Source organism: Ochotona princeps, chromosome 10, assembly GCF_030435755.1.
Source record: "Ochotona princeps isolate mOchPri1 chromosome 10, mOchPri1.hap1, whole genome shotgun sequence".
Classification (NCBI taxonomy): domain Eukaryota; kingdom Metazoa; phylum Chordata; class Mammalia; order Lagomorpha; family Ochotonidae; genus Ochotona; species Ochotona princeps.
Window position 1 is genome coordinate 42077712 of NC_080841.1, and position 27478 is coordinate 42105189.

The following is a 27478-nucleotide window of genomic DNA, read 5'->3' on the forward strand; positions in this document are numbered from 1 at the left end:
CTGCAGCATCATATGGGTGGTAGTTTGAGTTCTACCTAATGCAGCTGAGATCCAGCTCTCTGTTAATGTGCATGGGAAAGCAGCAAAAGATGACCCTAGTATATGGGCCTCTGTACATGTGAGACCTGGATGAAACTCCAGGTTCATGGCTTTGCATGGCTCAGCTCTGATTTTGTGGTCATTTAGATGGTGAACCTGCATATTGGACATCTATTTCTCTGTCTCTATCTAGCTGCAGATGGAAGACTTCTCTCTCGTGCTCTCTCTGTCTCTCCCCTTCTCTGTATAATTCTGTCTTTCAAATAAATAAACAGACCTGGTTGGGAGCAAAGATAATATCTTGGCTCAGTCGTGGTTCTCACTGCTGAGCACAAGAGCCAGAACAGGGGTGGTGATCTGGGCTGGACATGACTGCAGTGTTTCTTGGCATCAATGTGGACAGAATCTAGGGTATATCAGAATGGGCTAGACTACAGTCTCCACTGGAGCTCGTGAGAGCCAGGGAGGGTGTAGGATGGGTTGGACTAGGTTTCTGACCCTGGTGAACCACTTGAGAGCTGTGTCGGCATGGACCAGTACTGGCTGGGCTATAGCACCCAACAGTAAGAATCAGAATAGGTGTGGGCTGGTTGTCCAAGGCTACTGTTCCTGCCCAGACAGGATATGGACTAGGTCAGTCTGGGTCAAGGACCCACTAGTGTGTATGAGATGTGCCATTGGGAGGTGACCTGTTAGAGGAGTTTAGGGAGCTCGCTGGTTAGGTCACAATCCCTGCAGGTGAGGGCAAGAATCAAAGCTGGGAGTAGCCCAGACCAGGCCAGGTTACAGTATCTGGTGGCACACATGTGGGTCAGGACTGGGGACAGGCCAGGCTGGACTCGCTGGCAAATGCTGAGGTGAGGTGGGCCTTGCTAGGCTAGGAGGATCCCAAAGGAAACCTCTTCTGAAGTGATCCCAGACCTGACTCCTGGGTGTGCCTGCCAGTACAGGGTCTGGCTCTGTCGATCACCCACTTCAACCAATGCACACACTGGTAGTTGCAATTGCTAGGTCAGTTCTGTCTCCAGCCACGTCTCTTACATAAACCAATAAATGCTTTACCCCAGTCCAAACCTGCCCACCACACATTTGGCCGTCACATACTACAGCAGGAATTGCAGCCTCATCAGATCAACCCCCAATAACTCCCACTAGACCTGCCCCCAGCCCTGGTTCCTGTGCTTGCCAGTATGTGCAGCAGACTGATCCAGGCTGTCCCACATCCCATTCAGCTCTCATACACATCAATGGGCACTGAAGCCTAGCTCAACCCAACCAACCCCACTATCCAGCCCACAGTCATGCCATTGGGTTCATCACCTGTCTAGCCAGGCACACCCCCATCCATGGTTCTCATGCTTACCAGTGGAAGTTGCAGCCTATCACAGAGGCTGTACTGATTCTTCCTGCCCTCATTCCTGTTCTCACTCTCACGCTTTCTCATGGATACCTTTAAATGATACATGAGCTGTCAGCGTGTGAACTAGATCAATTTCCTATAGAAAGTTGTGGACAATTCAGGTTTTATCAATGTACGCATCATCTATTTAATGAGTAGTATATAGAGAGTACTGTAAAGAATGGAAACCTCATAGATTGATGTTAGAAGGTTAGTCTTGTGCAATGGAGAGCAAACTGCAAAATGATCTTACTGAAGTATCAAGAATTATGAAAAAGATCAATAAATCTGACAAGTCCATTCTTCAGTGCAGTGAGCGAAGTAAGCTAAATTAAAGTGAAATGGAAAATGGAGCATCAGTCAAAATTACGTTACCAGAAAGATAATATAGAGATGCCATGACCACCAGGATAATAAGAATTAATCCAAATAATGAACAAAGGAAGCAGGTGCAGATGTAACCATACAGCAACCAAGAAGAAACAAAGAGAAGGATGCCAAAGCGAATGGCCCTGGGGAGTAAGGAGGGTGGGATAATTGTTGTTCATGATTTTCCTGGCTGATAATGGCTACAGACTCACTTCTTGCATTAAAAATGTCAATGCCTGCAGTTACGAGTCTAGAGATGGTGTTATTAAGTAAACATTGCTTACTAGCTTTTATGTTCCACGTAGGAGGCATGTGAATTCCTGACAAGGCAGCAGACTAAATCATTCACACATAATGGGAACATCATGTCTAGTCATTCATCTCTTCTAAGCCAAGAAAGTATCAACAGCCCTAAAATGGTTGTGATTGCAGCGTTTTCACTTAATGTCAGCTTCACCAAACAATATCCTATGAAGTTCTTCAAAAGACCCATGCTTCAGTGTGATGACTTGTGATCAATGGATGCTCCTTGGTTGCTTATAAGCAGGTACTTGAAACTTGGCACAGCAAGATCACTGCAACAGGTCCAGAGAAAATGAAAGAAGATGCTGTTATTCAATTATCTGTTGCCCTGAATTCAGGAGTGTAGTCTTGGAACTTTATGTTAATATGGGAGTAAGAGAGGGTGTGGAACTTCATCCATTTACAGTGTTTGGAGGCAGGGTATTTGGGAAGTGAATGGAAAAGACCATTAGGGTGGTATATCGGTGACTGAATCTGTGAGGCTTTCTAGGGAAAGAGGGTGAAAACAGACATTCGCACTCCCTAATTCATACAGTGTGATAATCTGTGCCTTTCTTAGGAATTGAATGGGGCCACCCAATCTTGGATTGTGAACCTTCACAACCAGAAACCAAAATAAACCTCTCCATATGCTAGAGTGTCTCAGGTATCGTACTGCACAGGAGCAACACAGCACTGAAGAATTGGCCTTAACACATCCACGTTCGCTGTGTTGTCGCGCTCATGAGTGACATCTATGTAGCTAAATCCAGTGGCATTTTAGTTTGTGGTTTGACCACTTTTTTTAAATTAATTTTATTTTTGATGATGTTTACATAGTTTCTTAGGATGGGGGGAAAGTGAGCGAGACCATTGTTGCCAAATTTTCTTTTTTTTTTGTTCCCCAGTATCTCAGGGGAGAGGGCAAATAAAGGTAGGAGCAACACCCAGCCTCTCAACCTTATCAGTACTCCAGGATGGGGAACAGCCAACCAGTGTCATCCCAGGGTCCCCAGTGTGGAGCATACTCTAAGAGTTCTGGTCAGTTAGTTTTGGTATTTCTGAAATGCTATTGATCTCACCGATTCCAGGATGAGGAAAGCCTTCCAAGGTCCACTGGATGACACTGTCAAGGGGCACTGAAGCCTAGCTCAACCCAACCAACCCCACTATCCAGCCCACACTCATGCCGTCGGGTGTCATCACCTGTCTAACTAGGCCTGCCCCAGCTATGGTTCTCATGCTCACCAGTGGGAGTTGTGGCCCATTAGAGGGTGCCCAGAGTTTCCCTACTGTGCCCTCTCCCAATCCCAGATCTTGCACTCTCCATGAGATTTTGCAGCCTAGCTTGATAAGATGTGTCCTCAGTCCCAGCAATTGCCAGCTGAAACTGGCAAAGCCCAACTAGCATACACTTACTCTGGCTCATGCATGCAGAAGTAAATACATTTAGTTATGCTCTCCCTTTACCCAGTCCAGAGAGAAATCAACAGTGTTGGAATCCTGCCCAGACTGTTCTGCTCCCAGTTCCAGTTCTCATGCTCACCAGCGGGAGCAGTGGTCCATCCTGGGAACCAAGCTGCCCCCCCCCCACCAGGCTCACACTCCTTCCTCTGGGTCTCACATGTACTGGTGGGTGCCACAGCCCAGTCTGGCATGGTCTGCCACACTTGGCATCTAGCAGCGGGTGCTGTAGCCTGACCTAACCTATCTTCACCTGATTCCAGCTCATGCTGGTAGGTGCTACAGCCTAGAAAGGCCCAGTCAATCCCCAATCCGAGCCCTAATATGAACTGGCTGGTCCTTTGGTCTGACCTGGCATGTCCTGCACTCTGTCCTGGTTGTCAGATCTGCCAGTAGTTATTACGAACTGGCCCAGCCTCGTCTTTCCCCAGCCTGGCCTGTCAACAGTCCTGACCCACATATGTGCCAGCAGATACTATAACATGGCCTGGTCTGGGCTACTCCCAGCCTTGGTTCTTGTCCTCACCTGCAGCGACCGTGATTTAACAAGGGAGCTCCCTAAGCTCCTCTAACAGGTTACCTCCCAATGGCAGATCTCACGCACCCCACACCCAGTCTACACCCATGGCGAGGGACACTATAGTCATGTCCAGCCCATATCACCACCCCCGTTCTGGCTCTTGTGCTCAGCAGTGGGAACCATGACCGAGCCAAGGCATCTCCTTAGCTCCCGAACCAGCTCTGTTCCCAGCCACAGATTTGCATGTGCTAGTGGCTGCTCTGACCTAGCTTGGCTTAGCTCATCCCCATCCTTTGCCATTGGATGCTGCAGCCTGACCTAGCTTTATTCGCCCCCATCCCAACTCTTGCTAGTAGGTGCAACAGCCTAGCCCTGCTCAATCTGCTCCAATTCCTGGCTCATACAAACTAGTAGGTGTGATAGTCTTGCGTGGCATAACCCACATTTCAGCCTGGCTCCTGCATTTGCCACGGAGCTAAGTTTGACCTGGCCCTAACTGGTCCACCACCCTCTAGAACCATCCACAAAACTGCCAACAAGTTGAGCTACTTTGCCGTCTTGGCCAAAACCCAGGACTGAATCATGCTCACCAATGGGAGCTATGGCCCACCAGGGGAGTTTCTGAAGTTTTCCCACTAGGCCCACTTCCAGACTCAGATCTCACATGTACCAGCAGTGCTAGGCCCTTAGCTGGTATAGTCTGTCCCTCTGAGCTGGCCTTTGTATGAGTTGCTAGATGTTGCAGCCAGGTCCACCTGCACACCCTTTTCTTGGATGCGTCTGCGGGTGCTGCAGCCTGGACCAGCCCAGTCTGTCCCCAGCCCTAGTACCCATGAGTATCAGAGGGTTCTACGGTCATGTCTAGCTCAGCCCATCACCACCCCCAGCTCTTAAGTAAGCCAGTGGAAATTACACTTCCACAGGGGTGGGCCCACATTTCTGCCACAGAATCTGCCCCCAGACTTGGCTCTCTTTCATGCTGGCTGGTGTAATGACCCAGCCTAATGTTTACTCACCAACTGGTGGGTACTGTGATCTAGCCTGCCAGGTAGTGCCCCAGTCCTAGCTTTAGTGTAGTCCTGTGAGTGGTGGTCAGCTGTAATTCATGCTATTTAGCCCAGTTCAGTTCTCCCAAATAGGCTGCTGTACCATTCTGATCCACAAATGTCTTGCAGCTTCCGCCGTTCAAAATGCTGTTTCAGCCCCCTTGTTTACTGCAAGTACCCACAGAAGTCATTCCTCACCTGTAACATACTCCCTCAACAGCTCTTCCTCCCCCACAACCCTTACCACTTTCCCTGATCAATTCATAGTCCCTGTTCCCTGGCCCAGCAGCACTCCAGGCCACCATCTAATCCAGGGTTCTGCTCCTCACCCCCTCCCCTCCGTGTCCAGGGTCAAGCATGTGGGGAAATCCCCAGGCTCATTCCACCTGCCTGGGTGCAACCCCAGGTCCCCACACCTCCCCACCCCGCTGCCACCATCCCCATTCCCCTAACACCCCCTACAAGCCCGCACCCCTATCCCCCTATGAGCCTGGCCCTTGAGTCCTAATTAATATAGGAAATCTTTGAAGTAAATGTCTATTGATAGAGGAATGATTAGCCAAATTTTGCTATGTGCTATGAAATATTTTATGCTATTGAAGTCGAAAGGAAAGGCAGCATTGCATATTCTATCACAGAAAAGTTCTCTGAACCTCCCAGAGACTGCGTTAGCAAGAAGCTAGAGCCAGGAATCAAACCTAGGCACTCCATTGTAGGACCTAGCTATCTTAAGTGCCAAGCTAATTGTTCCTGGTCTCTCTTGTATACCTCTGAGACTATCTGTGCCCCAGCTCCCTCATCTATAAAATGCGGAATACCCAACTACAATGCTGCTATGAAGATTAGGCAAGCCATTTACTCAGTGTTCAGAATCGTGTCTGCCCATGGAAAGTGACAGACAAGGATTTATCATTTGCATTACTAATCATCTTTGTACCTCATATAATGCCTGCCACCTAACATATGTTCAATGAATGAGCAGCTGTTTTTTTGAACAAAGTATTTTGAAGATAGACTTCTGTGAAATGTATGCATTCTAAAAGTATGATCCCATTTCAATCCAAGACTTTCTACCTGCACTCACAAAACAAAGGAAAACGCCATTTAGAAACTGATTTCAAATGACTTGAATACTAATTGCAGTCATCCATAACACAGACACCAAGGCTTGAGTACAATTACTCACACAGCTTTAACATAAAAGCAACCGCACACATTAATTTTAATTTCCTAAATGGCAAAAGCATTAGTCCCCTTGTTGAACTAATGGTCTGTAGAATCTCATATTAAATGTATTCTGAAAACATTGGCAGGGTTATTGCAAGGCAGGAGGATTTTCTCAAGTTTTTCCTTTTTTTAAAGATTTCATTTTTGATGATATTTACATAGTTGATTAGGGTGGGAAGGAATGAGGGTTAGGGAAGAGTGAATGTGATCATTGTTTTCAAATTTTCTATTCCCTCTTCCTGTATTTAGGGTAATGGGGGAGACAAGGGAAGAAGCCATACCCATCCTCCCTACTGCTCCAGTACCTGGAGATGGGGAATGGCCACCTGATAACAACCTAGGGTCCAAGATGTGGCACATGCTCCAAGAGTTCTGTCCAGGTGGTTTTGATAGTTCTAAAAAAATATAGAAACAAGGTGATTGAGATAGTTCTAAAAAATGTCACACAAATTTGCATGCCATCCTTATGCGGGAGCCATGTTAATCTTCTCTGTATCATTCCAATTTTAGTATATATACTGCCAAAGCAAGCACTTCTACATCCTCTTAGAATCAAAAGATACTAAAGTTTTCAAGACAAAATGAACTTTAAGAAAACTTTCTTCAGGCCCAGCGAAATACCATGAAAGAAACTTTGTCATCTACCCTCACTTGCATGTATTATTGTTTCCAAGGACTAAGACACTTCAAACATGCTACCAGTGAACTGCATAATGTTTCAGAGAAATGGATAGTAAAAGGGACAGGAGAGGGTAGGGAGCAAGCAAGAGGAGGGATTGTGGGAATGAGGGAGTGAGGTGATGCACCTGGCAGGGATGTGGCTGGAGGGTCAGGCAACTCTGGATGGGACATGTAAGGATCCTACATTGTCTCTTCAACAAGCCCAGGATACCACACACCATGAAGGGTTGTCCCCACTATGTCAATGCTGGAGCCTCCTACACTTAATCTGACATAATACATTCTGGATCTGGAACTCATTATCTTCTGCATTTCACCAGGTCTGGCAGACCAAGGAAAACAGGCAATGCTCATCTCCCACACCTCACTGAATTGCAGAAAGTGTGGAATAACATACAGGCAGGTGTGGACCATTTGGAAGCCATTTATTCCCTTGCCAGGTCAGTGAGTATCATTTAATTACCTCTCTCATTATTTCTACATGTAAAAACTGAAGGATTAAGAGCAACTGACTTAGAATGACAACATATTGTATATTTATGTATCTCTTTTCTTCTAAGGAAACTACATGCTTTCACTGTAATCCTAAAGCCCTTCTGTGAGGTGATGGCCAGGAGAATAGTAATTTTCTACTTGGTCAAATAGGAACAGTTCCAGGGAAGGGATCAGCAATATCTGCCATGGTCAGACGATGTTGCAAGCAGGACACATGGGTCCACTGGACAAATAAATCACACTGTGCAATAACAATCCAAGAAAACAATGTCACCTGTAAATATAGTACTAGAGGTTTTTAGAAAACCTCCAGTACATACATTAAAAAGAGAAGCAAAAAACACATTATCTATGAGAATTAGAACGAAGAGGCATCACTTGGGATGCTCTGGTGGACCCTTTTCAGCAGACACAAACTACAGGCTTCTTGTCACCGCTGCTGGCTTCTGAGGCTAATATCTAATACTTTTTTTTCCAGCAAGATTATAAATGTTGTCTTCTTTAACTCCCTCTCTGTATATACACACACATATATGTACACACACATATTTTTCTTATTTTTCTTGTTTTGTGATCAGGGAATAAGATTTTGTATCTGATTCCAGAAAATATACTGTTTTCAACTTTTTCAAGATAAAAAATGAACTGGTATCAGGAGACATTTAGAGGGGTGAGGAATTAGGACACCATCCATCAGACTTGCCACAACATAAACCAACTTTCCATCTTCTGTCCCACTAGCTTTCTGGTTTTATTTTTTAGCCTCACTGACTCTCCCAGGCTAAAAGCAGGTTGTCAAATTATACATGTGGATGCTTCCTCAATTAGAGAAAATCAGAAAGTTGGTACTAGAACTCTGTTTGAAATTATTAGTGTTTTACTTGGTGGTTCAAATAAGATCATGGACAAGACAAAGTCAAGTGCCTGAGGTAGCTACATTTTCCTGGATTTGGTTTTTAACTGTGTTTTTGCTGTGTGCCACCTTCCTTATCCCACACAGGCTGGCACTGAGTGTCTGCAGGGACAACAAGGATCAACAACAGCAACACACACATCCCTTCTGCCCTCACAAGCCCCATATCCCAACACGTGCACCTGGCCACATGTCATCAGTGGTTGGCTCCCAGCCGAGTTGACCAGCAGGCAGCTACATGGGGTTGCCTGAACCCCAGCCAATGGAACTCACTGTTTCTATTGCACATGCAGACCACTTAGAAGCCATCCTTAAGATTCCCACAGTAAGACCCCTCACTCTTCTCTGCCTTGTTCTCTGTTCACTTGAAACTTACACTGACACAAAATGATAGAGGAAAACGAGTCACACCCCTTCACAATCACCATATAGTTTCCCTCTTTCTATCAATGCACTGCAGAGCAGAATCTGCTTACAAACTTATAGTAATGAATCCTTTTCAACACTTGATAGATATTATTTTACAAGAAACTAATTTTCAGAAAGAAATCTCTGAGAAGTCTACAAAAAATTCATGGAAATGCATGCCATTAAAAAATAAAGCTACACAAGATTTCAACACTTGTTGTCTCAAAATAGCTATCTTTTAATATCAGTTTCAATGAACATTTGTAACTACACTAAAAAATGAGACCATGTGAAAATATAAATAATGCCAGAGTCAGGAACTGAATTCATTCTGGAACATTTCACATTTGACAAGAAGCCCTTATCCTTAAGAGCAGTGAAATGATTTATAATAATTCCATAAATGCTTTCAAAATTACAGAATATAATATTTGCTTATTTTATGCCAGATGGTGTGAACTGATAAATGATGAAGGAAAACAGAATAAGAAAGCCAGTGATTCGAATAGTCAGAAAATTGGGATAAAGTATTTCAAAACCAAGTAGGACTCAAACAAACAGAAATCAGATGTGGCCTGTGCAGTCCAAGGCAACGGTTTGAAAGAAAAAATAGAGACTGGGGCAGCCTGCATTAATGACAGTGAGGAGCCTATTGAAGATAACACAAGAGGGATTCAGGTGCCTGGAAATTTCTGCTCAGTTTTAAGAGGAAACTTGCAGGCGGTAATGGAGTGATAGTTAGTACACATGGAGTTTAATATGAGAGTTTTCAGTTTTGTTTCCTAAAAGTAGAAAGCCAGTAGAAAGAAAAGTGAACAAATAAGAACATAAGATGAAAAGAAGGGTCCAGAGCAATGGCCTAGTGGCTGAAACCTTGCCTTGCATACACTGGGATTCCATATGGGTGTCGGTTTGTACTCCAGAGCTCTGCTTCCCATCCAGCTCCCTGCTTGTGGCCTAGGAAAGCAGTGAAGGATGGCCCAGGGCTTGGGACTCTGCAACCACATGGGAGACTTGGAGAAAACTCCTGGTTCCTGGTTTCTGATTGGCTCAACTCTGGCCATTTTGTCCATTTTGGGAGTGAACCAGCGGACAGATGATCTATATTTGCCTTTCCAATTTAAAAGAAAGTTCTATGGATGGAGTCATGCAGTAGATGAGCTTACAAAGAAAAAAAGATGAACAGAAATGACTTATAAAGAGGTGAAAATAAAAATTCCAGCAGAAAAAATATAAACATTCAGGAACTATTAGCCAAAAACATAAAAGTGCTGGTTAAGTCAGTCTCAGGTACAAAATTTATGACTGCTATTCACCTGAACATTGTACCATCACTGAGGTCACAATTTCCTCCCACATCTGTATACAACCCTAACATTCAGTGGTCAGAGTATGCATTCATGGTGCATTACCAAGTGTTCAGAGAATTTTCTCTCTCTCATGTCAGCTATGAGATAACATTCCCCTATATCCACCTGAATTATAATTAGGATATTACATGGCTCATATACAAATTTACAACAGAAGGAATGTGGACTTAAGACAAGCTAATGAAATGAAAATACTCTAAAAAAAAACAGAAAATATCTAACAGATCCTATTTTTTTGGTGTAAGAACTCTACTTTCAAGAGGAAAAATAAGAAACAGAACAAATAAATAATTACATCTGGTTGCTAATTTTTAATCAAATCTGAAATATTTTAAGATCAAGGGAAGTTGTATAATGAGATTATTAAGACAAAGATCATAAAACTTCAAGCCATAATAACAGCTAATTAATTTTAATTAGCAATCTTCAGCAGGTAACATGGCATATGCATATTCCATGGGGATTTTTCCTAAAATGGTAGCAGGAGCAGGACATACATATGTAATTCAATTTGATTTCCTTGTATTATTCTGTTGTAAAGAAAAAGTTTTAGATTCTTAAAACTTTGGTGGGACATGCTTCTTTTGAAAAATGTTGAAGATTGACTGGGATGATACTCTGCTGGCTCTGTCTTCAGACCAGAGAGGGTATACCTAAGAAGCCGTTGAACTTGACTGGACAATAAGATGCTGGACTCTATGTTTGGTATACGCTTGCAATGGGGGAATCTCAACTGAACTTGAGCTGTGGTTATGCAACAAGGTGGAGGAATCCACCATGGTGGGAGGGTTTGGGGAGGGGTGGGAGAACCCAAGTATCTATGTAACTGTGTCACATAATACAATGTAATTACTGAAGTTAAATAATAAATAATTAAAAAAAAAAAGAAAAGAAAAATGTTGAAGACAATAAATGATACACTTGCCTTGCTGAAGAAGATGGACACCATGAAGAAATCCAGTAAGAAACTCTCCGAGATATCTTTGTAGTCGCAGTGGAAAAAGATTACTGTGAAACTCAAGTTAACAAACTGGTGAACAGGGTTGCAAAAAGAAGTTCGCAACAACTTCATGCCGGCCATGATCATCAGAAAAATGTCCCAGCTGTTGGAAAGCAAAGAAACACAGCAATCAATCACAGCATGCCCACCACAGAGTCACATAAGCCAACATTTCTCAGACATTGATTGTGCGTTATCACTTATCAGTAAGAAAAAAAAATCCACGTGGTCAGTCCTGTGATTGCATGATACACGGGAGAAAACACAGTCTCAGAGAGTTTGAGCAGCCAATCTAAGGCCTCCTGGGAGCAGAGCTGGGATGAAACAGTCTTCAGTGATTTTCAGACACACCAACTCTACCACTACAGCACAGCATTTCCTCAACCTGCTTGTCTAATTCTCACATCCAGTAAGGATACAGATTTCCCCTGGGGCTTCTCTGAAGTAGCCCCTGTAGCCACAAGCCAAGGTTCCAGGGAAAGCCTTAGTTCCAAGCAAGAAAACAAGCAGTGTGTTACCCCAGCTGGAGTCTGCTCAGCACACAGGTTTTCATCATAAAAGATGCAATAGCTATTGATACTAGATTCTGAGCTCAGACAGTACCTTAATTAAGCCATTTTTATTTTACTATATTCATTTCTAAGGCTTTTTGGCATATTTGTCACCCCCAGGAAACCAAGTTTTCTAGTCTCCCCTTTTTCCAGTCAAAATCATATCATCATAATTTTCTTTCCTATGATGCCACAGGAGCTTACCATGGCAGAGTCAGGTCAAGAAAAAGTCATGAATTTCCTTTTGAGGACAGAACTGAATGTTCTTGTCTGGAAGTTCTGTTATTTTAATCAGTCTAGGGAATATGTTCTGTGTGAACAATTTCACCAGATCAAAAACTCGGCAAGGGAAAACGTATCTTGAAATTGACACACAGGTGACAAAAAATTCAATGCAGTGTAACAGAACAAGCAACTACCTCCTTGAAGGGCCTTTCAAAGAAAAGACTTGCAACATTTTACCCAGATTCCATTCCAATCATAAAATTTACGACCAGTGAATGCCAAGACAGGTGGAGAAACTTCTCGAGAATAGTTGCATTTAGAAAAGAGCTTTTTAAAATTTCTGGTAAGTAGAGAACACTGGTGGCATACCTCAATTTCCCTAAGCCTAGAAGAAACCTAGATCTTAAACATATATCAGCATTATTAATATCCTATCCTAGGATGAGAGCATTTAAGAAGTGCTTCTGAAACCTTTGCTCCCGTCAGGGGCAAAATTGACATTTTTACCATTAACAAGATATAACATTGGCAATTTCATATGTCTGCCTCTGACATTTTATAAGCTTTCAGATCTTGGGTTTTAATTGTTTCCACTCTGCTCCAGAATTTTTCAGGTGAGGTTTACTCAAAGCCCTGTGTGTTAAGGTTGATTATAGCCTCTGAGGAAAAGCATTCCACAACTACATTTAGATTTGGAAAGAACAAGTTTTGGGGAAGAACAAGTATTTTTCTGTAACCTCAACACAAAGGCTTCAGCGCTTGCGCAGCCAAGTTGGACACTGACCCCAACTCTCTTCTCAGTCAGTGGACAACTAATGTTCCTGACGAAAAGTACAGGATGAGAACTTGACTCTGGATCCAGTTGCCTTTGACCATAGTTCAGGGTACAAAAATGTCTGGGGGACAGCAAAGTCCTGTGAAGGAGCCCCCAGTGACGAGGTTATCTCTAGATTAGGGATATTTTGGTTTGGGGGTGGGGAGAGGGAGGTACCTTTTCTGGGTTAATTAGCTAAAAAGTCAATGACTCACATCTAACTTTCTGGAGCAGTTGTTTGGTACAGCAGTTAAACTTCCATTTGGGACATTCACCTCTCACTGAGAATGTCCATGCTCAAGTCTAGGGCTCTGTGTACAATTCTATCTTCCTGCTAATGTGCACTCTGGGAGGCAGCAGGTTGATGGACTAAGTGGTTGAGTCCTACCACTTATATGGGAAACCCAAATTGAGTTTCAGGTGCCTGGTTTTGCCCTCGACCATTCCTGGGCAAATATTTGGTAAGTAAAACACAAGATGATACAGCTCTCTGTGTCCATCTTTTCTCTATCTCCCTCCGCTTTTCAAATAAATAAAAATACCCAAATAACATTTTATAAATTACACTGTTTTTCATGTGACTATGGTTCAGTGGGTTGAATTCATTCTGTTTATTAATGACGACTGGTTAAAACCATAGCACATTGTGAGGACTGATACTCATGGGTTTTATAATATTAAAATAGTAATGGCTACTGGTAATGGCCCATGTATTGTTACATACTTAGCTGAAAGTTTTACAATTACTGAAATAGCAATCAGTGAATAATTATCCAGTACCAATGCAGAGAATCCATTTAAACAGGATTAGAAATAGAAGTCTCTAGCAAAGACAGAACATTTCATCCCAGTCATCCATCTGCCATTCCCCCCACTCTATCATCCATCCACCCATCCTAACATTTATTTGGAGAATGGTACTGAAAGTTGAGCACAAACAGTGCCTGCTGTTGAGTAGTTCACGGTCTAACCATCTAATGCACTGATTATGGGTAAGGAAGAGGTGGAGGTCAGGCTTATCCAATAGTAAAAGGCCTCGAGGTGATCCTAATTGATAGCCTCCTGTTATCATTTTTGAGAACAGCTGGTCTAATGGGGTGCCTGAGAGAGGTTGAGAGACACTTCTAATGCCTAAGATGGATGGCTCAGGGAGAGAAAGAATCTAAGTTTAGAGTCTGCAAACAAAAAAATCATTCTTACAATCGTCTGTGACTTACAATTATTCCAAGGCACACTGGTAAGGTGTTACCTCTTGAGTTTAGTATTTGAGGAAAAAAAGATTACAGAGGTTAAGGAGTAACGTGACTTTAAACAGGGATGTCTCTGAATGGCTTATTTGATTCTGCTGAGAGTCCCACCCTTTGCATCTGTCTTCTCTACCAGTATGACTTCAACCTGCAGACTTAGGTCACGGTGATTGCCCTAAATTGGACAGACAGAACTCTAAATACTTTAGTTCAATCACCCAGGGCAGAGCCGATTCCTTCTTTGCCACTCTGGCCAAGACTGTGTGTCCTCATTCTAGAAACTGAGAATCTGCCTTGTTATGAAAGTGAGTCATGGTTCAGCCCAGATTGAACCTCACTGGGAATCCTGACCGCTTGTAGAAGCACAGGGTCACTCTAGACCTGGAGCCCTCTTCTGGACTGGGACCTACATCAGTCTCATCATGGGTCTGCAGCTTCATCATCATTATCTGCTGCCATTGTTTCAATCCAGTCAGACTAGCTTCCACCCCCTATATTTGAAGTATAGGGTGCTTAGCACCAAAGGATATAGAATTTTTGTCCAGCCTAACGGAAACAGGTATGTATTGAAAGGACAGAAAGGTCATGAGAATTTCATTTTGGTATCTGCTGTGTGACTATGAATCTACTCACAGCCCAAAAGAGCATTAAAATGCCCTTCATCTTGGCTTCCTCAAATTCAGGCAAGTATTAATTAATTTGCCCTCCTCACATCCTGAAAGGAAGAGCCCTTCTGCATTAGCATGCCTGGGATTATGCATCAGAATGGATTTGGACACACAGTGTTTAAACTACGTGACTAAGGAGCAAATGTGAAAGTGAATCTCTTTCCCATCCTCCTATTCTAAGAATTTACTTGACCAGTTACTTTCACCACTTGCCAGGATGACAAATCCACAAATTATCAGACTTCTGTCTGTAAATTCAGAGTTAATTCTAACCTGTGAAATCAGTGACTTGGCTGTACACTGTTAATGCTTTGCAAAAACATGAACATCTTGATAGTATGAAGTCTCTGTACTTTAGTCTTTAAATTATGAGCCTTCTCTTGATGAATTCAGAGTGCGTCGACAGTGATTAATTTACTCCTCCCCCCAAGCACATAATGATAAAGTACTTCCTAATGAAATGACACAAAGCTGTTCATGAAGCTCTAAGCATGATGGTAAAAACTCCAGGAATCCCAGATTCACACTGTGCTTCCGTCATCTTATTAAGACTCACTGACTAAGGTTTTGCATGCGTATTTTCAAATCCACTGATATTTATTCATAGCATCACTTCAGGCAAATCTACTCTCATTTGTACCCCTGTCATTCAACAATAACTGTTTAGCTTCAGTAGGCTTGAGTAAAAGGCCACCATGGCTTACTTTTACTTGGTCAACTATCGGTAGCTATAAGTTGGCTTCTTCTGCTGCCTGTCTAGAGAAAATTAACTTGATTTAGAAAATGTTGTGATCCAAGTAGGTACTAGAAAAAGCCGTTATCCACTTACTGGGTGCCAAGCCTCCGGTAATTGCTTATTGAAAATGCATCGATAGTGAGGGCATTCAAAATGATTGCTGGGTATAAGACATATTTTTCGAAACACTGAAGCCAAACATAGAGTCTTTCAAACCACATTAAATGGGCGACATCTGAAAGAAGCACAAAAACCACTTAGAATGGCCACTGATCAAAGTAATTTGCTTTAAATACAGGTAATAACAAACAATATTCTCATCCAATTTAATTCAAAGGTTGTTTACTAAGAACTTCAGACATCTAGAGTATCAATCTTCTTTCTAGGCAGAAACTCTCAACACTTCAATTCACAAATAACAACATATAGCCATATAGCTCAACATCTCAATTTTTCAAGTCCATTGATGATTCAGACATACTTCAGGGGAACCAATGAAATGAGTAGTCCCATGACATTTAGAAATCTTGGAGTAAGGAAAACTGGCAAGTGAATGAGGAAGACAGGAAAAGTTTCATGGATTTATCTCCTTTGAGTCTTGGGATCATTTCTATGGCTAGGACTGGTTTCTGAGATTTTCTCTCTCTCTCATTGTAATCTTCCAAGCTGCAATCAAGTCCCTGGGCAGTGTATACAATTCAGAGAAAACTGATCCACAAAGTTCCATCCCTATGAATTTATTTTACTTTTGTGACCCTTCAGGACAATGCAAGAACCATGGAGAATAAGCTCCATCTCATTAAGGGGTAACCTAGGTCTGTATTCATTGTCTGACAATCATAAAAATGTGATCTGAACTATTAGTGTCAGCCTGGGAAGTCTCAGTTTTCTGTGTCCTTCCTGTCCTCTATGCCTTTAAAAAAAAGATTTATTTATTTTTATTGCAAAGTCAGATATACAGAGAGGAGGAGAGACAGAGAGGAAGATCTTCCATCTGTTGATTCACTCCCCAAGTGACTGCAATGGCCAGTGCTGTGCCAATCTGAAACCAGCAACTGGGAACTTATCTCCAGGTCTTCCAAGGGTCCCAAGGCTTTGGGCTGTCCTTGACTTTTTCCCAGGCCACAAGCAGGGAGCCTGATGGGAAGTGGAGCTACAGGAATTAGAATGGGCACCTATATGGGATCCCAGCGCATTCAAGGCAAGAACTTAAGCTGCTAGGCCATCGCGCTGGGCCCACATGCCTTTTACTTCAAATGGAATCCTCTCTTCCTCCTATTGTGGCTGGAGATGGGTTAATGTGGAAAGCAGGCTCATGGTATCCTATGCTCATTTTATACTAGCTTCCCTCTCTGTGGGAAGAGCAGAAGCTGGTCTGACTGGCAAGAGCACATCAACTTTAGGGAGTTGTTTTACCTCCTTTGCTTTAAATTGAGAAAAGGAAAGCACAACAGGTTCAGGGTAACCCACATCATTACCTGCCTCCCACTCTCTGTCTTTTTGTAACAGAAAGGCTGTGGTGAACTCTAGTCTACCATCAGAGAGCATGGTCTATCATGGACTCCACTCTGTCTACTGCAAATCTCTGTCAAAATCTAAAAGAGGGAAGGCAATTCTATCATATCCTGGGAATACATTCTTCAACATCTTACAGGAGGTTGGGGAGGGGGAGCCTATAATAACCAACAGTAAACAAAACAGAGTTATGTAGTTTTTACTTTGTTTAGGTTACTCAGTAACTCACAGAAAAGAAACAATTCACCTTTATAACACAGACTATCCCCTCCAAATCTCTCCTCTGGGATTAGAAGTTGCCTGGGGCAAGTATTTGGCATGGTGTTTAAGCGGTTGCTTGGAACACACACATCCCACATGGGAACGCCTGGGTCTGAGTCCTGGTTTTGCCTCCAGTTCTGGCTTTTTGGTCATGTGCACAATGAAAGACAAGAAGTGATGGCTCAAGTGATTGAATTGTTGCAAACCACATGGGAGCCCCAGATTGAGTTCTCAGCTCCCAGATTTGGTCTGGCAAAATCTCAGTTGGTCTAGGTATCAGGGGGATGAATTAGTAGATGGAAGGTCTCTATCTTTCCCTCTGTTTCTCAGCCACTCAAATAAATCAACAAACACATTTTTAAAAAGTCAAGATACCTGCTTCCAATAGATTCCACTTCACTTTTCTGGAAAAGATCTCAAGAGGTCACACATACATGTATAGAAATACACATACAGAAAACTGCAAATTGGCATCTTACTTTCTTCTTTATATGCCTTATATTGCCACATATGAATTTTATCACTGAAGCTCAAAGTCACAACAACCACTTTCATTTGATTAAAAAATATGAAAAACTGTTTGGCATTCAGAAATCATCACGTGAATTCAACTGAATGCAACAGAAGTAGTGAGAATGGACAAAGTTCTTCATGACCCAAGAAACAAATCATTATAAAATATAAACACTCAACAATTCCTAAATAGAAGAGAGACGCTATGAGAAGTTATAATTATAAATTTTGCTAGCAAATGAAATAAGGAGGAAAAGTTGAATGGAAATTAAACTCAAAGAGTAAAGATGCTGGATAGAATTAAATTTTGGGTATTCTTAATGGACAAGCACAATGCTTTCTGGTACAAATTTGAAACATTACTTCATATAGTGAAGGAGTGCTCAATACATAATTAATGAATCTGAGATATATTATACATTTTGCAACAGATTAAAGTTTTAATCTTCTCTGAAAGTTTATGAAGATGAACAGAAATAAATCTTTAGAATCTCTCCTCCATCCTCTGAAAGTAAATGACTTTGACTGTCTTCCTGGAGAAAACTGAGTCCATGAGGCTCAAATTCCTCACATTCCCCTACCTTCCACTGTAGTTCCATCTACTTTCTCTCCAACTGGTGTGTGCACACCAAGTTTCACTGATGCCCTGGATCTCATACATTCTGCCATCTTTGTTCAGAAACCACGTGTCTGCCTCATTCTACCTCATTCTACCCCTTTCTTGCGGCAAGTACTAAAAATCCAGGCTTTTCCAAGTGCAGCATTCACGGTTGTCCTCATCTCCTTCAAGTACTCCTCTGTCCTTTGCCTTGCAGCCACGTATCTTCTAAGGCTTTTGTGATGACCTCAGCTCCAAACCTACTTATTGCTACAGCTTCTGCCCCTCAGGTTTTAAGGCTACCTCAGCTATAACTTGTTCATGACAAGACCCTTTGTTCTCTCCTGACTGTCAAATAACTGAAACTTTTTGACCTACATTTCTGGATGCTTCAAAGGGGTAAAACATCATCTATCCTTCGTTCCAGAAACTCGTTATGCCCTTAGCTTGCCCATCCCATCATCTCCTATCTATGTTCGCATCACCAACATTATGTTTTTCCAATTTCCTCTGCAGACTCCTCTTACCCTACCTCTAGTTACTTGTTTTCCTTTTCTATTATTTTCTTCACTTTTTGAGTTGATGTCCTTAACATCCACATTTTATTATCTGTGTACTGCTGACACTCAGATCTGAAACTAGATCTCTTTACTCTCTGGGACTTCAGATCCAAATATTCAAAGAGCCTCTTTTCACGTCCCAGAGGAATCTTCAATAACAGCATATGGAAAACCAGAATTCCATCAACCTCTAGACACTTGGTCCACCTCATTCATTCTTAATCCTACCTTAATGACACTTGGATTTGCTTAGTCATAGCAATAAACCTTGGCGTCATCCTAAATCGATTCTCTTCACTAATGGCTGCATACCTGAATCATCTGAAGGCAAGACTGAAAAACACTATTCTAGATGGGTCATTTTGAAACCTCAACTTGCAAATAAATCACTTGCAAGAATGTAGAATCTGAGGTAGTTGAGCCAGACATTTTACTTATTCCTAATAACCTTCTAGGTGCTTTAGATACGAGTAGAATGGAGGCACCACTTTAGGAGGGTCAGAGTGTCAGTGTTCCCTGTACACTTCTTAAAAATGCACATTTTCAGATTCGATTCTGAACCTACTGAATGAGAATGTCTGTGGGTCGAGTGTAGCTAGGCAAGCTGTGTTAATAAACTCTGCAAATAATCCTGATACACGCTCCAGGGTAACAGACCTCTGGTCTGTAGACTTCTCCACAGCTACCGACTTACATGGTACCAATTGCATTTCTTACTCTTTGCCTATTTACGCCTTTTTTTCAGTTCTTAATGCTCAGACCTTCCATCTCTTGTCAACAATAAAACCAGGAAACAAGCACCAAAATGTCAGCATAACCTGACATAATCAATAACACCTTAAATATATATCCTTTAGATTCTGCAGTTAGAAGACACGTACAAATTGGATGAATAAAAGCACTAGATCCAACTACATGACTTGTATGTGATTGACTCATATCTAGGTAAATGATCTCCTAATCCTGTCACTTGTGTACTCTGGATTCAATTCCTTCTTAGTTACATAAAGATTTTCTCTTGTAATCACCTACATTTCTATTATATAGTTGCTTCATTTTCTCAATTCTGAATCATTCTAATCAGCATATAAACATGCTATAATAGCTCAATTTTTAAAAATATGCACCCTATCTTGATCCTAAGTTTCCTTCTAGTCTGGTTATTTTCCATGTATCATCTTATTTTTATTCTCCTTTGTAACAATTTCTTTTAAAAAAATAGGTTACATTCCCTTTCTCTACAACCTTGTCATAGTTTTTCCCACTGAGACTTCTCCAATCAGGGTCTCAATGATACTATTTTTTTAAAAAAAAAAATTTGTTTATTTTTATTGGAAAGGCAGATTACAGAAAAGGAAAGACAGAAAGATCTTCCATCCACTGGGTGTCCTCAATGACCATGATGGCCAGCGCTGAGACAACCTGATGCCAAGAGTCAGCAGCTTCCTCCAATGTAAGCGCAGGGTCCTAAGGTTTGGGCCATCCTCCTCCACCTTCCCAAGCCACAAACATGCAGCTGCATGGGAAGTTTAGCAGCTGCAATATGAACTGGTGCCCACATGGGAAACTAGCACTTAAAGAGTGAGGATTAGCCAATTGGACAGTCACACTGGCTCTTCAATGACATTATTCTAAGAAACTGCTTGCCAAGGTCACCTTGACCACCATATTGCCATGTCCAACAAGCAATTTCATTTATCATCTTATTCAACTTCCTAGCACTGTATGATCCAGCCAATTGCTCCAGCCTTCTTTTCACTCATCAAATACTTTCTTGCCTCTGTGGGTTTAAACATCATTGATTTGCTGATAACTACTAAAAATATATCTCCATCTATACTTTTTTCTGGACCCAAACCAGTATATCCAACTATTTATGCAATGTATCTTAGAGGTACAATAAATTTTTTGAATCAGTGTCTCCATTCCATGGTGTTTCTCCTAAACTCATCACTTCCCAATGTCATCACTCATTCATTTGTTCTGTAAATCATTACTGACCATCAACTATGGGCTCTCACAGTACTTTCCCTCTAGTACAGACAATAAACAATCAACATAACACAAAAGTCAACCATATAGGAAAAGTGGTCTTCAAAAAGGTCATGAAAAATGTGTGTTATGATAAAACAAGCATGCATGTCAATGTTTTTGGCACCAAAATAACCCTATATTTTAATTCCTTTTTTCATGTATTTTTGAAAATATTTATTTATTTTTATTGCAAAGTCAGATATGCAGAGAGGAAGAGAGACAGAGAAGAAGATCTTTCATCCACTGATTTACTCCCTAAGCGGCCACAACGGCCGGAGCTGTGCCAATACAAAGCCAGGGGCCAGGAGCCTCTCCAGGTCTCCCATACAGGTACAGGGTTCAAACACTTTGGGCCGTCCTCAACTGCTTTCCCAGGCCACAAGCAGTGAGCTGGATGGGAAGCGGGGTGGAGTCGTGTTTCTACCATGTAGTTAATAACCTCTGGACCCACATTGTGGTACGGCCAGCTAAGTTGCCATTTGCAATGCCAGCATTCCATATTAGAGTGCCATTTTGAGTTCTGGCTGCTCTACTTTCAATTCAGCTTCCTGCTAATGTGCCTAAGAAAGCACATTATACATGACATGCAAAATGCCTGAGGGCATGACATACATGTGGAAGGCATAAAATAACATCAAAACATTGCCCCTACCTCATCTGTTTGCAGTAACTGTCTGCATTACCCAGCTTTAAACACCATTGTTGAGCTTTGCTTCTACTCTTCTTCCGTATCATAAGCTCAACATAATGTCTGTGAGATTCATTCACATTGCTTTGTGTGTAACTGTAGTCTCCTTGCATTGCTACACATGAATCTACAATGTGGGTAGATAGTTTTTCTTCCCTGTCCTCTATTGAACATTAGTGTCTGATTTATGCTATTATGAAAAGTGCTACTATGACTATTGCTGCATGTCATTTTGTAAATACATGACTATGTCTCTGTATTTATTTAGATGTGCTAGATTATCAAGTGTTTATGCAATGAACACTGCCAACCCATCTTTTGAAGTCTTTTCGCCAATTTATACTTCCACAAACAAGAATCACTTTTGCTTACTATGTGTTCTTGCCAAAACATGTCCTTCTCTTCTTATTTTTGCCATGCCAGTGGGTGTAGAGTATTATCACATTGTCACTCTCCTGATGATTAACATGGTTGAATACCTTTTCATATGCTCCCTGGCCATTTGGATACACTCTTTAGTTCTTCATGGGCATTGCCCTGTTCTTTTTCCTGTTGGGTTAACTGTGTTTCCCTGTTGATTTTTAGCAATCCTTTACCTTCCTGAATCAGTATACATACTGAGAAAATCTCTTCCCAGTTTATAGTTCAATTTTCACTCTTTGACTAGTGTTGCCTTGAGAAATGTGATATATAACTTTAACATGCTTAATTTCTTTTTATTTTCTTTTTGGGACCACTAGTGTGTTTAAAAGAAAGATTATGAATGCTTTTCCTCTGAGATCTTTGTTTCAACTTTTACAAGTGGAGCAGCAACCTACCTAGAAATATTTATCATTGTATGTACAAGGCCAGCACCAATTTTTTTTTAATTTGATGATATCTGAATGACATCAACTTTCAATGTAGTATTTATTGAAAACAACTTCTGCAAGTATTTCTCCTTGCACTGCAGTAACTAGGATGTTTTACTCACCTCTGAATGTGCTGGCTGCTTTCCTGGAATGTTTTGCAGTCTTTTCTGCTTGAGAAACTCTTAACATTTTTACAGGAACTGACATGTTACATTCTGGGGAGTTGAGAACCCCATGGTCTCCTGTTCCTAGTAGTTGCCACCAGGGTGCTAGGGGCATCAAAAGCCTTCTATTCATGTTCATAAATGTCAGTACATATTGACAGTAAAAAGGAGTCTCTCTCTCTCTCTCTCTCTTTTTTTTTTTTTTTTGCAGTCTACATTACTGCTGTTACATCGTCTACTGATGGGGACACACCTACTCCTCCTCCATTGTTGGGACCCTGCACTGACCCAGAGTGCCCAGCAATATCAGGCATTTGCCAAATAGTATTCCTTCATACCATACTGTATACTGTGAATTCTATAATCACAGCAGCTATGATAGCTCAGAATACTATTCATTTAAACCTTAACATTCCCACCAGATTTTGGCTTGGTGCAGAATGATTGGCATCAAGCAGGACTCTAGTAAATGTTTATTATTAACTTATTATCTTCAGTGGCAAAAAAAAAGTTTGGGGAAAAAATTATACAGGTGAGGACTAAAACACAACCCCTTAGAAAAACCAAAGCTTTCTAACTATGTAATATCAAAAAAACTTCTATTTTAATCTCTCAGATGGTATGACCAGCTAATGTTAGGATTCTTTCCAATTTTGTTCTGATTTCTCAATCTATAAGAAATGAAATGTGTCAGATTAAAGCCATCACATCAAAAAAAAAAAGCCATCACATCAAATGCATTTTAGCCTGCTTATAAAAATACATTTATAGAGTTCTATCAACATTTGTCATCAATTCAGAGAAACATGAAAATCTTTCTGCATAAAATTGTAAATGAGGAGAAGCATAATACAACCTCATCCATAATACTGTTAGAAAACACCTGAATTTTTGAGTGGTTTATCCTTGTAGAAAAATTCAGACACCATTTAGCTAGGGGAGTGAGTCAGATCTTCAAAAGCTTGCCACATTTACATTTAAATAATAACGTTTTCCAGTGAGATGAGATAAGAATGATGGGGGAGGAGGTGTGAACATAATCCCATTGCATTCTTAGGAATTTATTGCAGATCATGATAACAAAAACAGGTTTTTTTTGTAAGAATTTCAGTTTATCTGTTCTAAAAACACAGAAAACAATGAACTTCAGAAGAAATAGAGAACCACAAAACAATCTCCAAATTCACCATCCATGTCATTCTAAATATCTAAGAGTACAATTACTTATTCAGTGAGGCTTTCAGTTGTCTGAGCTACACTGGCACTGAGAGAAGGTGTGTGTGTGTGTGAGCATGCATGCGTGTGTGCGTGCATGCGTATGTGTACATGTGTTCACACACAAAGATCTCATGGGTACAACTGTAAGGGTATGTGATGTAGACATTTAGGCTCTGGCAAGTTGACTCTGAGTCTGCCTCTCTGACTCTCAAGCAATGTGTTGGCAGCTGTGCACAGCACAACCACAGTAACACACTGGAGAATGAATGGTTGAAGTCCCAGATCCATGAGTACCTACTTAGGGACAAAGCAAGAAGATAGCTGGCAAGGAGCTCTATGTTTGACTTCTAAAGGGGAGAGAGAGAGGACAGAGAGAGGGAGAGAGAGAGAGAGAAAGAGATGCAGAGAACTGGAAAGCATTTTGTTCATCAGTTACAAAAACCTTTGCTATTTTTGTTAATGGAACCATTAGTCAGAAAAGAAAAAAGCATGACTGAGTTAGAAAACACATTGAAGTGCATGACTGAGCTCTGGTTCAGGACCTCAGGCACTGTAAAGGGAAATGGAAGTGACATCTACATGTTGCATAAAAGCTACCACATGCCTAGGTTCACACTGAGCACACACACCAGAAAGCACAGATATATGCATCATACTTTAAGGGGGAAATTACAGATAAAGATAAATCTGTCCTAAAGTGCAGTTGGCCTGGTGGCTGTTTATTACAATATCTTACCAAGTAAGTAGAGGGCAGTTTGGAAAGGAATTGAAATAAACACATAAGAATTATTTAGAAGAAAGCAGTTTCCAGAGATGACCAGCTCCACACCCCTGATTTCAGGTTTTGTTAATCCTGCCAATTGGCAGAAAAATTAATTTCATTTTAATTCTCGCCTCTTAGAATTCTTATTCAACCTCAATAATGTAACCTGGCGATCTGGCTCAACTTCTAGATAAAGAAATCATTTAACAGCTACGTGGAACTCATGCTAAATGTTTATGTTTAGAGGTAGAGTGGGACAAATAGAAATGAGAAAGCTAAAACTGAACTTAAGCCCAGGATTCTAAATTCTCAAGCACTATGTTCTCAAATCCTTTTTTATGGATCAACCAAGAAAAGGTAATACAAAGCCAAGTTCACAAGTGCAGTAACACAATAAATACTTTTGTAAGTCCCCAGGTTATCTTACTATTCATACAAAGTAAAGACAAAATCTTTGCAATGATATTTTATAACTTCCTTTTGTAATGTCCTGAATACATAAAGAGATCATAAAAGGACATTATTTTAGCAGTATTGTTTCTCTTTTCCCCAGAATATTAGGCCCTTGAGAAAAAGAATGCAAACTAATTTTGCCATTTATAAGTTTATATATGACTCATTACAGCTGAAGCCTTTAAATTTTCGTAAAAGCTTTCAAATTGTATTTTATTTAGATGTTTCTGCTCCTAAAATTAGTCCTTCTCAATAATTAAAAGTGATTCAAAAATTCTCAAGATGTTTTTAACTTTAGGAAGATGATCTTCCCCAATTCAAGTGAAGTATTAAGCACTTTTATTGTAATATAAATTCAAAGCATACTATCTCAAAAACTAAAAACAAAGAGAGAGAATAGGAGAGGGAGGAAGTGAATATCATTATGTTCCTAGCAATGTATCTACAAATCACATTGAATCTGCTAAAACATAATTTTAAAATAAAGTAAAATTCCAAGACAACCTGAATTGGGATTTACGCTGCAAGAATTACTGCTTTATAGGTGTCAGACACATTTCAATATAACTGCAACTCAGATCAACCAGCGTGGTCATCCTGCAACGTGGTCAGAACACGCGCAGGCTGCCAGCATGCCCTGATCATCAACAACTCCTTTGTTCCTGCAAGTATTTTTCACTCTCATTTTCCTGCCAGACCCATTTTCAGATTACAAAGCCCGTAACACTAAATGTATACACGTCATTGTTTAAGCTCTAGAAATAGGCTTCACTTCAAAAACCAACAACATGAATTGAGGATAATTATTCCCAAATGTGAAGGAAACCACATCACCCTGCTGCTCCAAGTCCTTGAACTCCACTTAAGAAAAACCCACACTTCCTGACTTGCCCTTGCCCAAATCACAGAGGGCCTAACCCATTGATTCTTCCTTTGCCTGGAAGCTTCTCTCTCAGTTTGGAGGTACCTGACCTCCTGCTTCTCTCTCAGACCTCAGCTGAAAGGCTCTGCCTCCAATCTAACTTAGCATTCCTTGGTACTCCATCTGAGCCCTGAAAACCCGCCCTTTACTGGACTCTAAACATTGTACCCATGTGCGAACCTGCATGATGTGTGTCTGTCTCTTCCAGCAGGTTGCAACTGCAGTCAGTATGGCCAGGGCTGAGTTTCTTAGTCATAATTCAGCACTGTGTCTAGTCCATACAGACTATTCAGTATCAGCCAACAGACGTGATTAACAGATTGATTAATGGCATAATCAAAGGCGGAACCCAGTGGATTCAACCACGAGAAGCTGGTACCTCTCAAAGCTGAGTCCTTCCTGCATGTATCACAGGGGTATGGGATTAATTCCTGCTCAAAGGTGCTTCATTTTCTCCCAAGATTCACCCTCTAGCTCCTTAGTACACTTTACAATGCTTGGCACTTGCCAGGTATTAGGTAAATTTTTAAAAATTAATTTTATAATTTTTAAATTAATACATATTCTCAGGTTCAATAATATGGCAAACTTCTCAAAGAAATACAAGGTAGCAAAGAACCTCATTAGGGAAGTCAAATATTAATACTGACAACTTCCAAAAAATTTTTAAAAAAGCTTCCCCTGTCCTCTTGGTGATTTTCCACCTTCAAGCCTATTTAGAAAATTAATTTTCCTTTTCTCCAGCCATGATTATGTAACATGACCTATATTTTCTTGCAGTAGTCTGGTTTTCTTTTATTTCTCCTTCCTTATTATTATTTTTTTATCATTTAAAATCTATAATACAGCTGGCATTTCACTTGATGCAAAATCTAACATTCATCCATTTCCTCAAATATATCCTACTGATTTTTTTTAAAAAATTCCATTAGGAGGAATAAAAATGTAACCTTCACATCCCCTTGGAAGGAAGAAGAAACTCTCAGCAGAATCAGCATGTTACTGTGCTTTCTCTTCCTGGCAGAAAGTTATCAATTAGCCACAGATAATCAAGCCATAATATTTAAAACTTAGAACATGAATGAAGACATCTATGAATTTTTTTTTACATGAAGACAAAAAAACCTCCAGATGCACTCTCTAAGGCCATGTGCTAGAAAACAGCTATCGTTACAACAACCTTCTTTCCAAAAGTAAAGATTCTGTGCTGAGTTTTTGTGCTCTAAATTCCTACACGGTGCCTTGTGCATCACAGGTGTTCAAAAAGTTTAGGAATCCACAAATCCTCTCCTAGTGAAATTGTGCTCTCTGTTATTAACATTGCAAGGTGACTTTAAAACACCATTTCTAAACGGAATCTCTATATATGATCACTTCATAAAGTAGTGTGAAGGTTAAACTGCTTCAGATAAGATTCAAACAGATCCACTTCAGGGAGAGCGAGTCACGACTCACAGTGGCCTCATCGGCTTCAGCTGAGAAGT

The 27478-nt window shown here is 41.0% G+C and overlaps 1 protein-coding gene and 1 pseudogene across 1 annotated transcript in view; both read right to left on the bottom strand.

Annotated features, from left to right (window-relative positions):
- Positions 1-27478, bottom strand: part of PCNX2 (pecanex 2) — a 254759-nt gene that overhangs the window by 103733 nt on the left and 123548 nt on the right. Inside the window, exons 20-21 of the mRNA XM_058669358.1 lie at positions 15548-15689; positions 11139-11316 (exon numbers count right to left, since the gene is read on the bottom strand). Of these exons, the coding sequence (XP_058525341.1) occupies positions 11139-11316; positions 15548-15689 (320 nt within the window). The remainder of the gene's footprint in view (positions 1-11138; positions 11317-15547; positions 15690-27478) is intronic.
- Positions 6780-6880, bottom strand: LOC118759154 (U6 spliceosomal RNA; annotated as a pseudogene).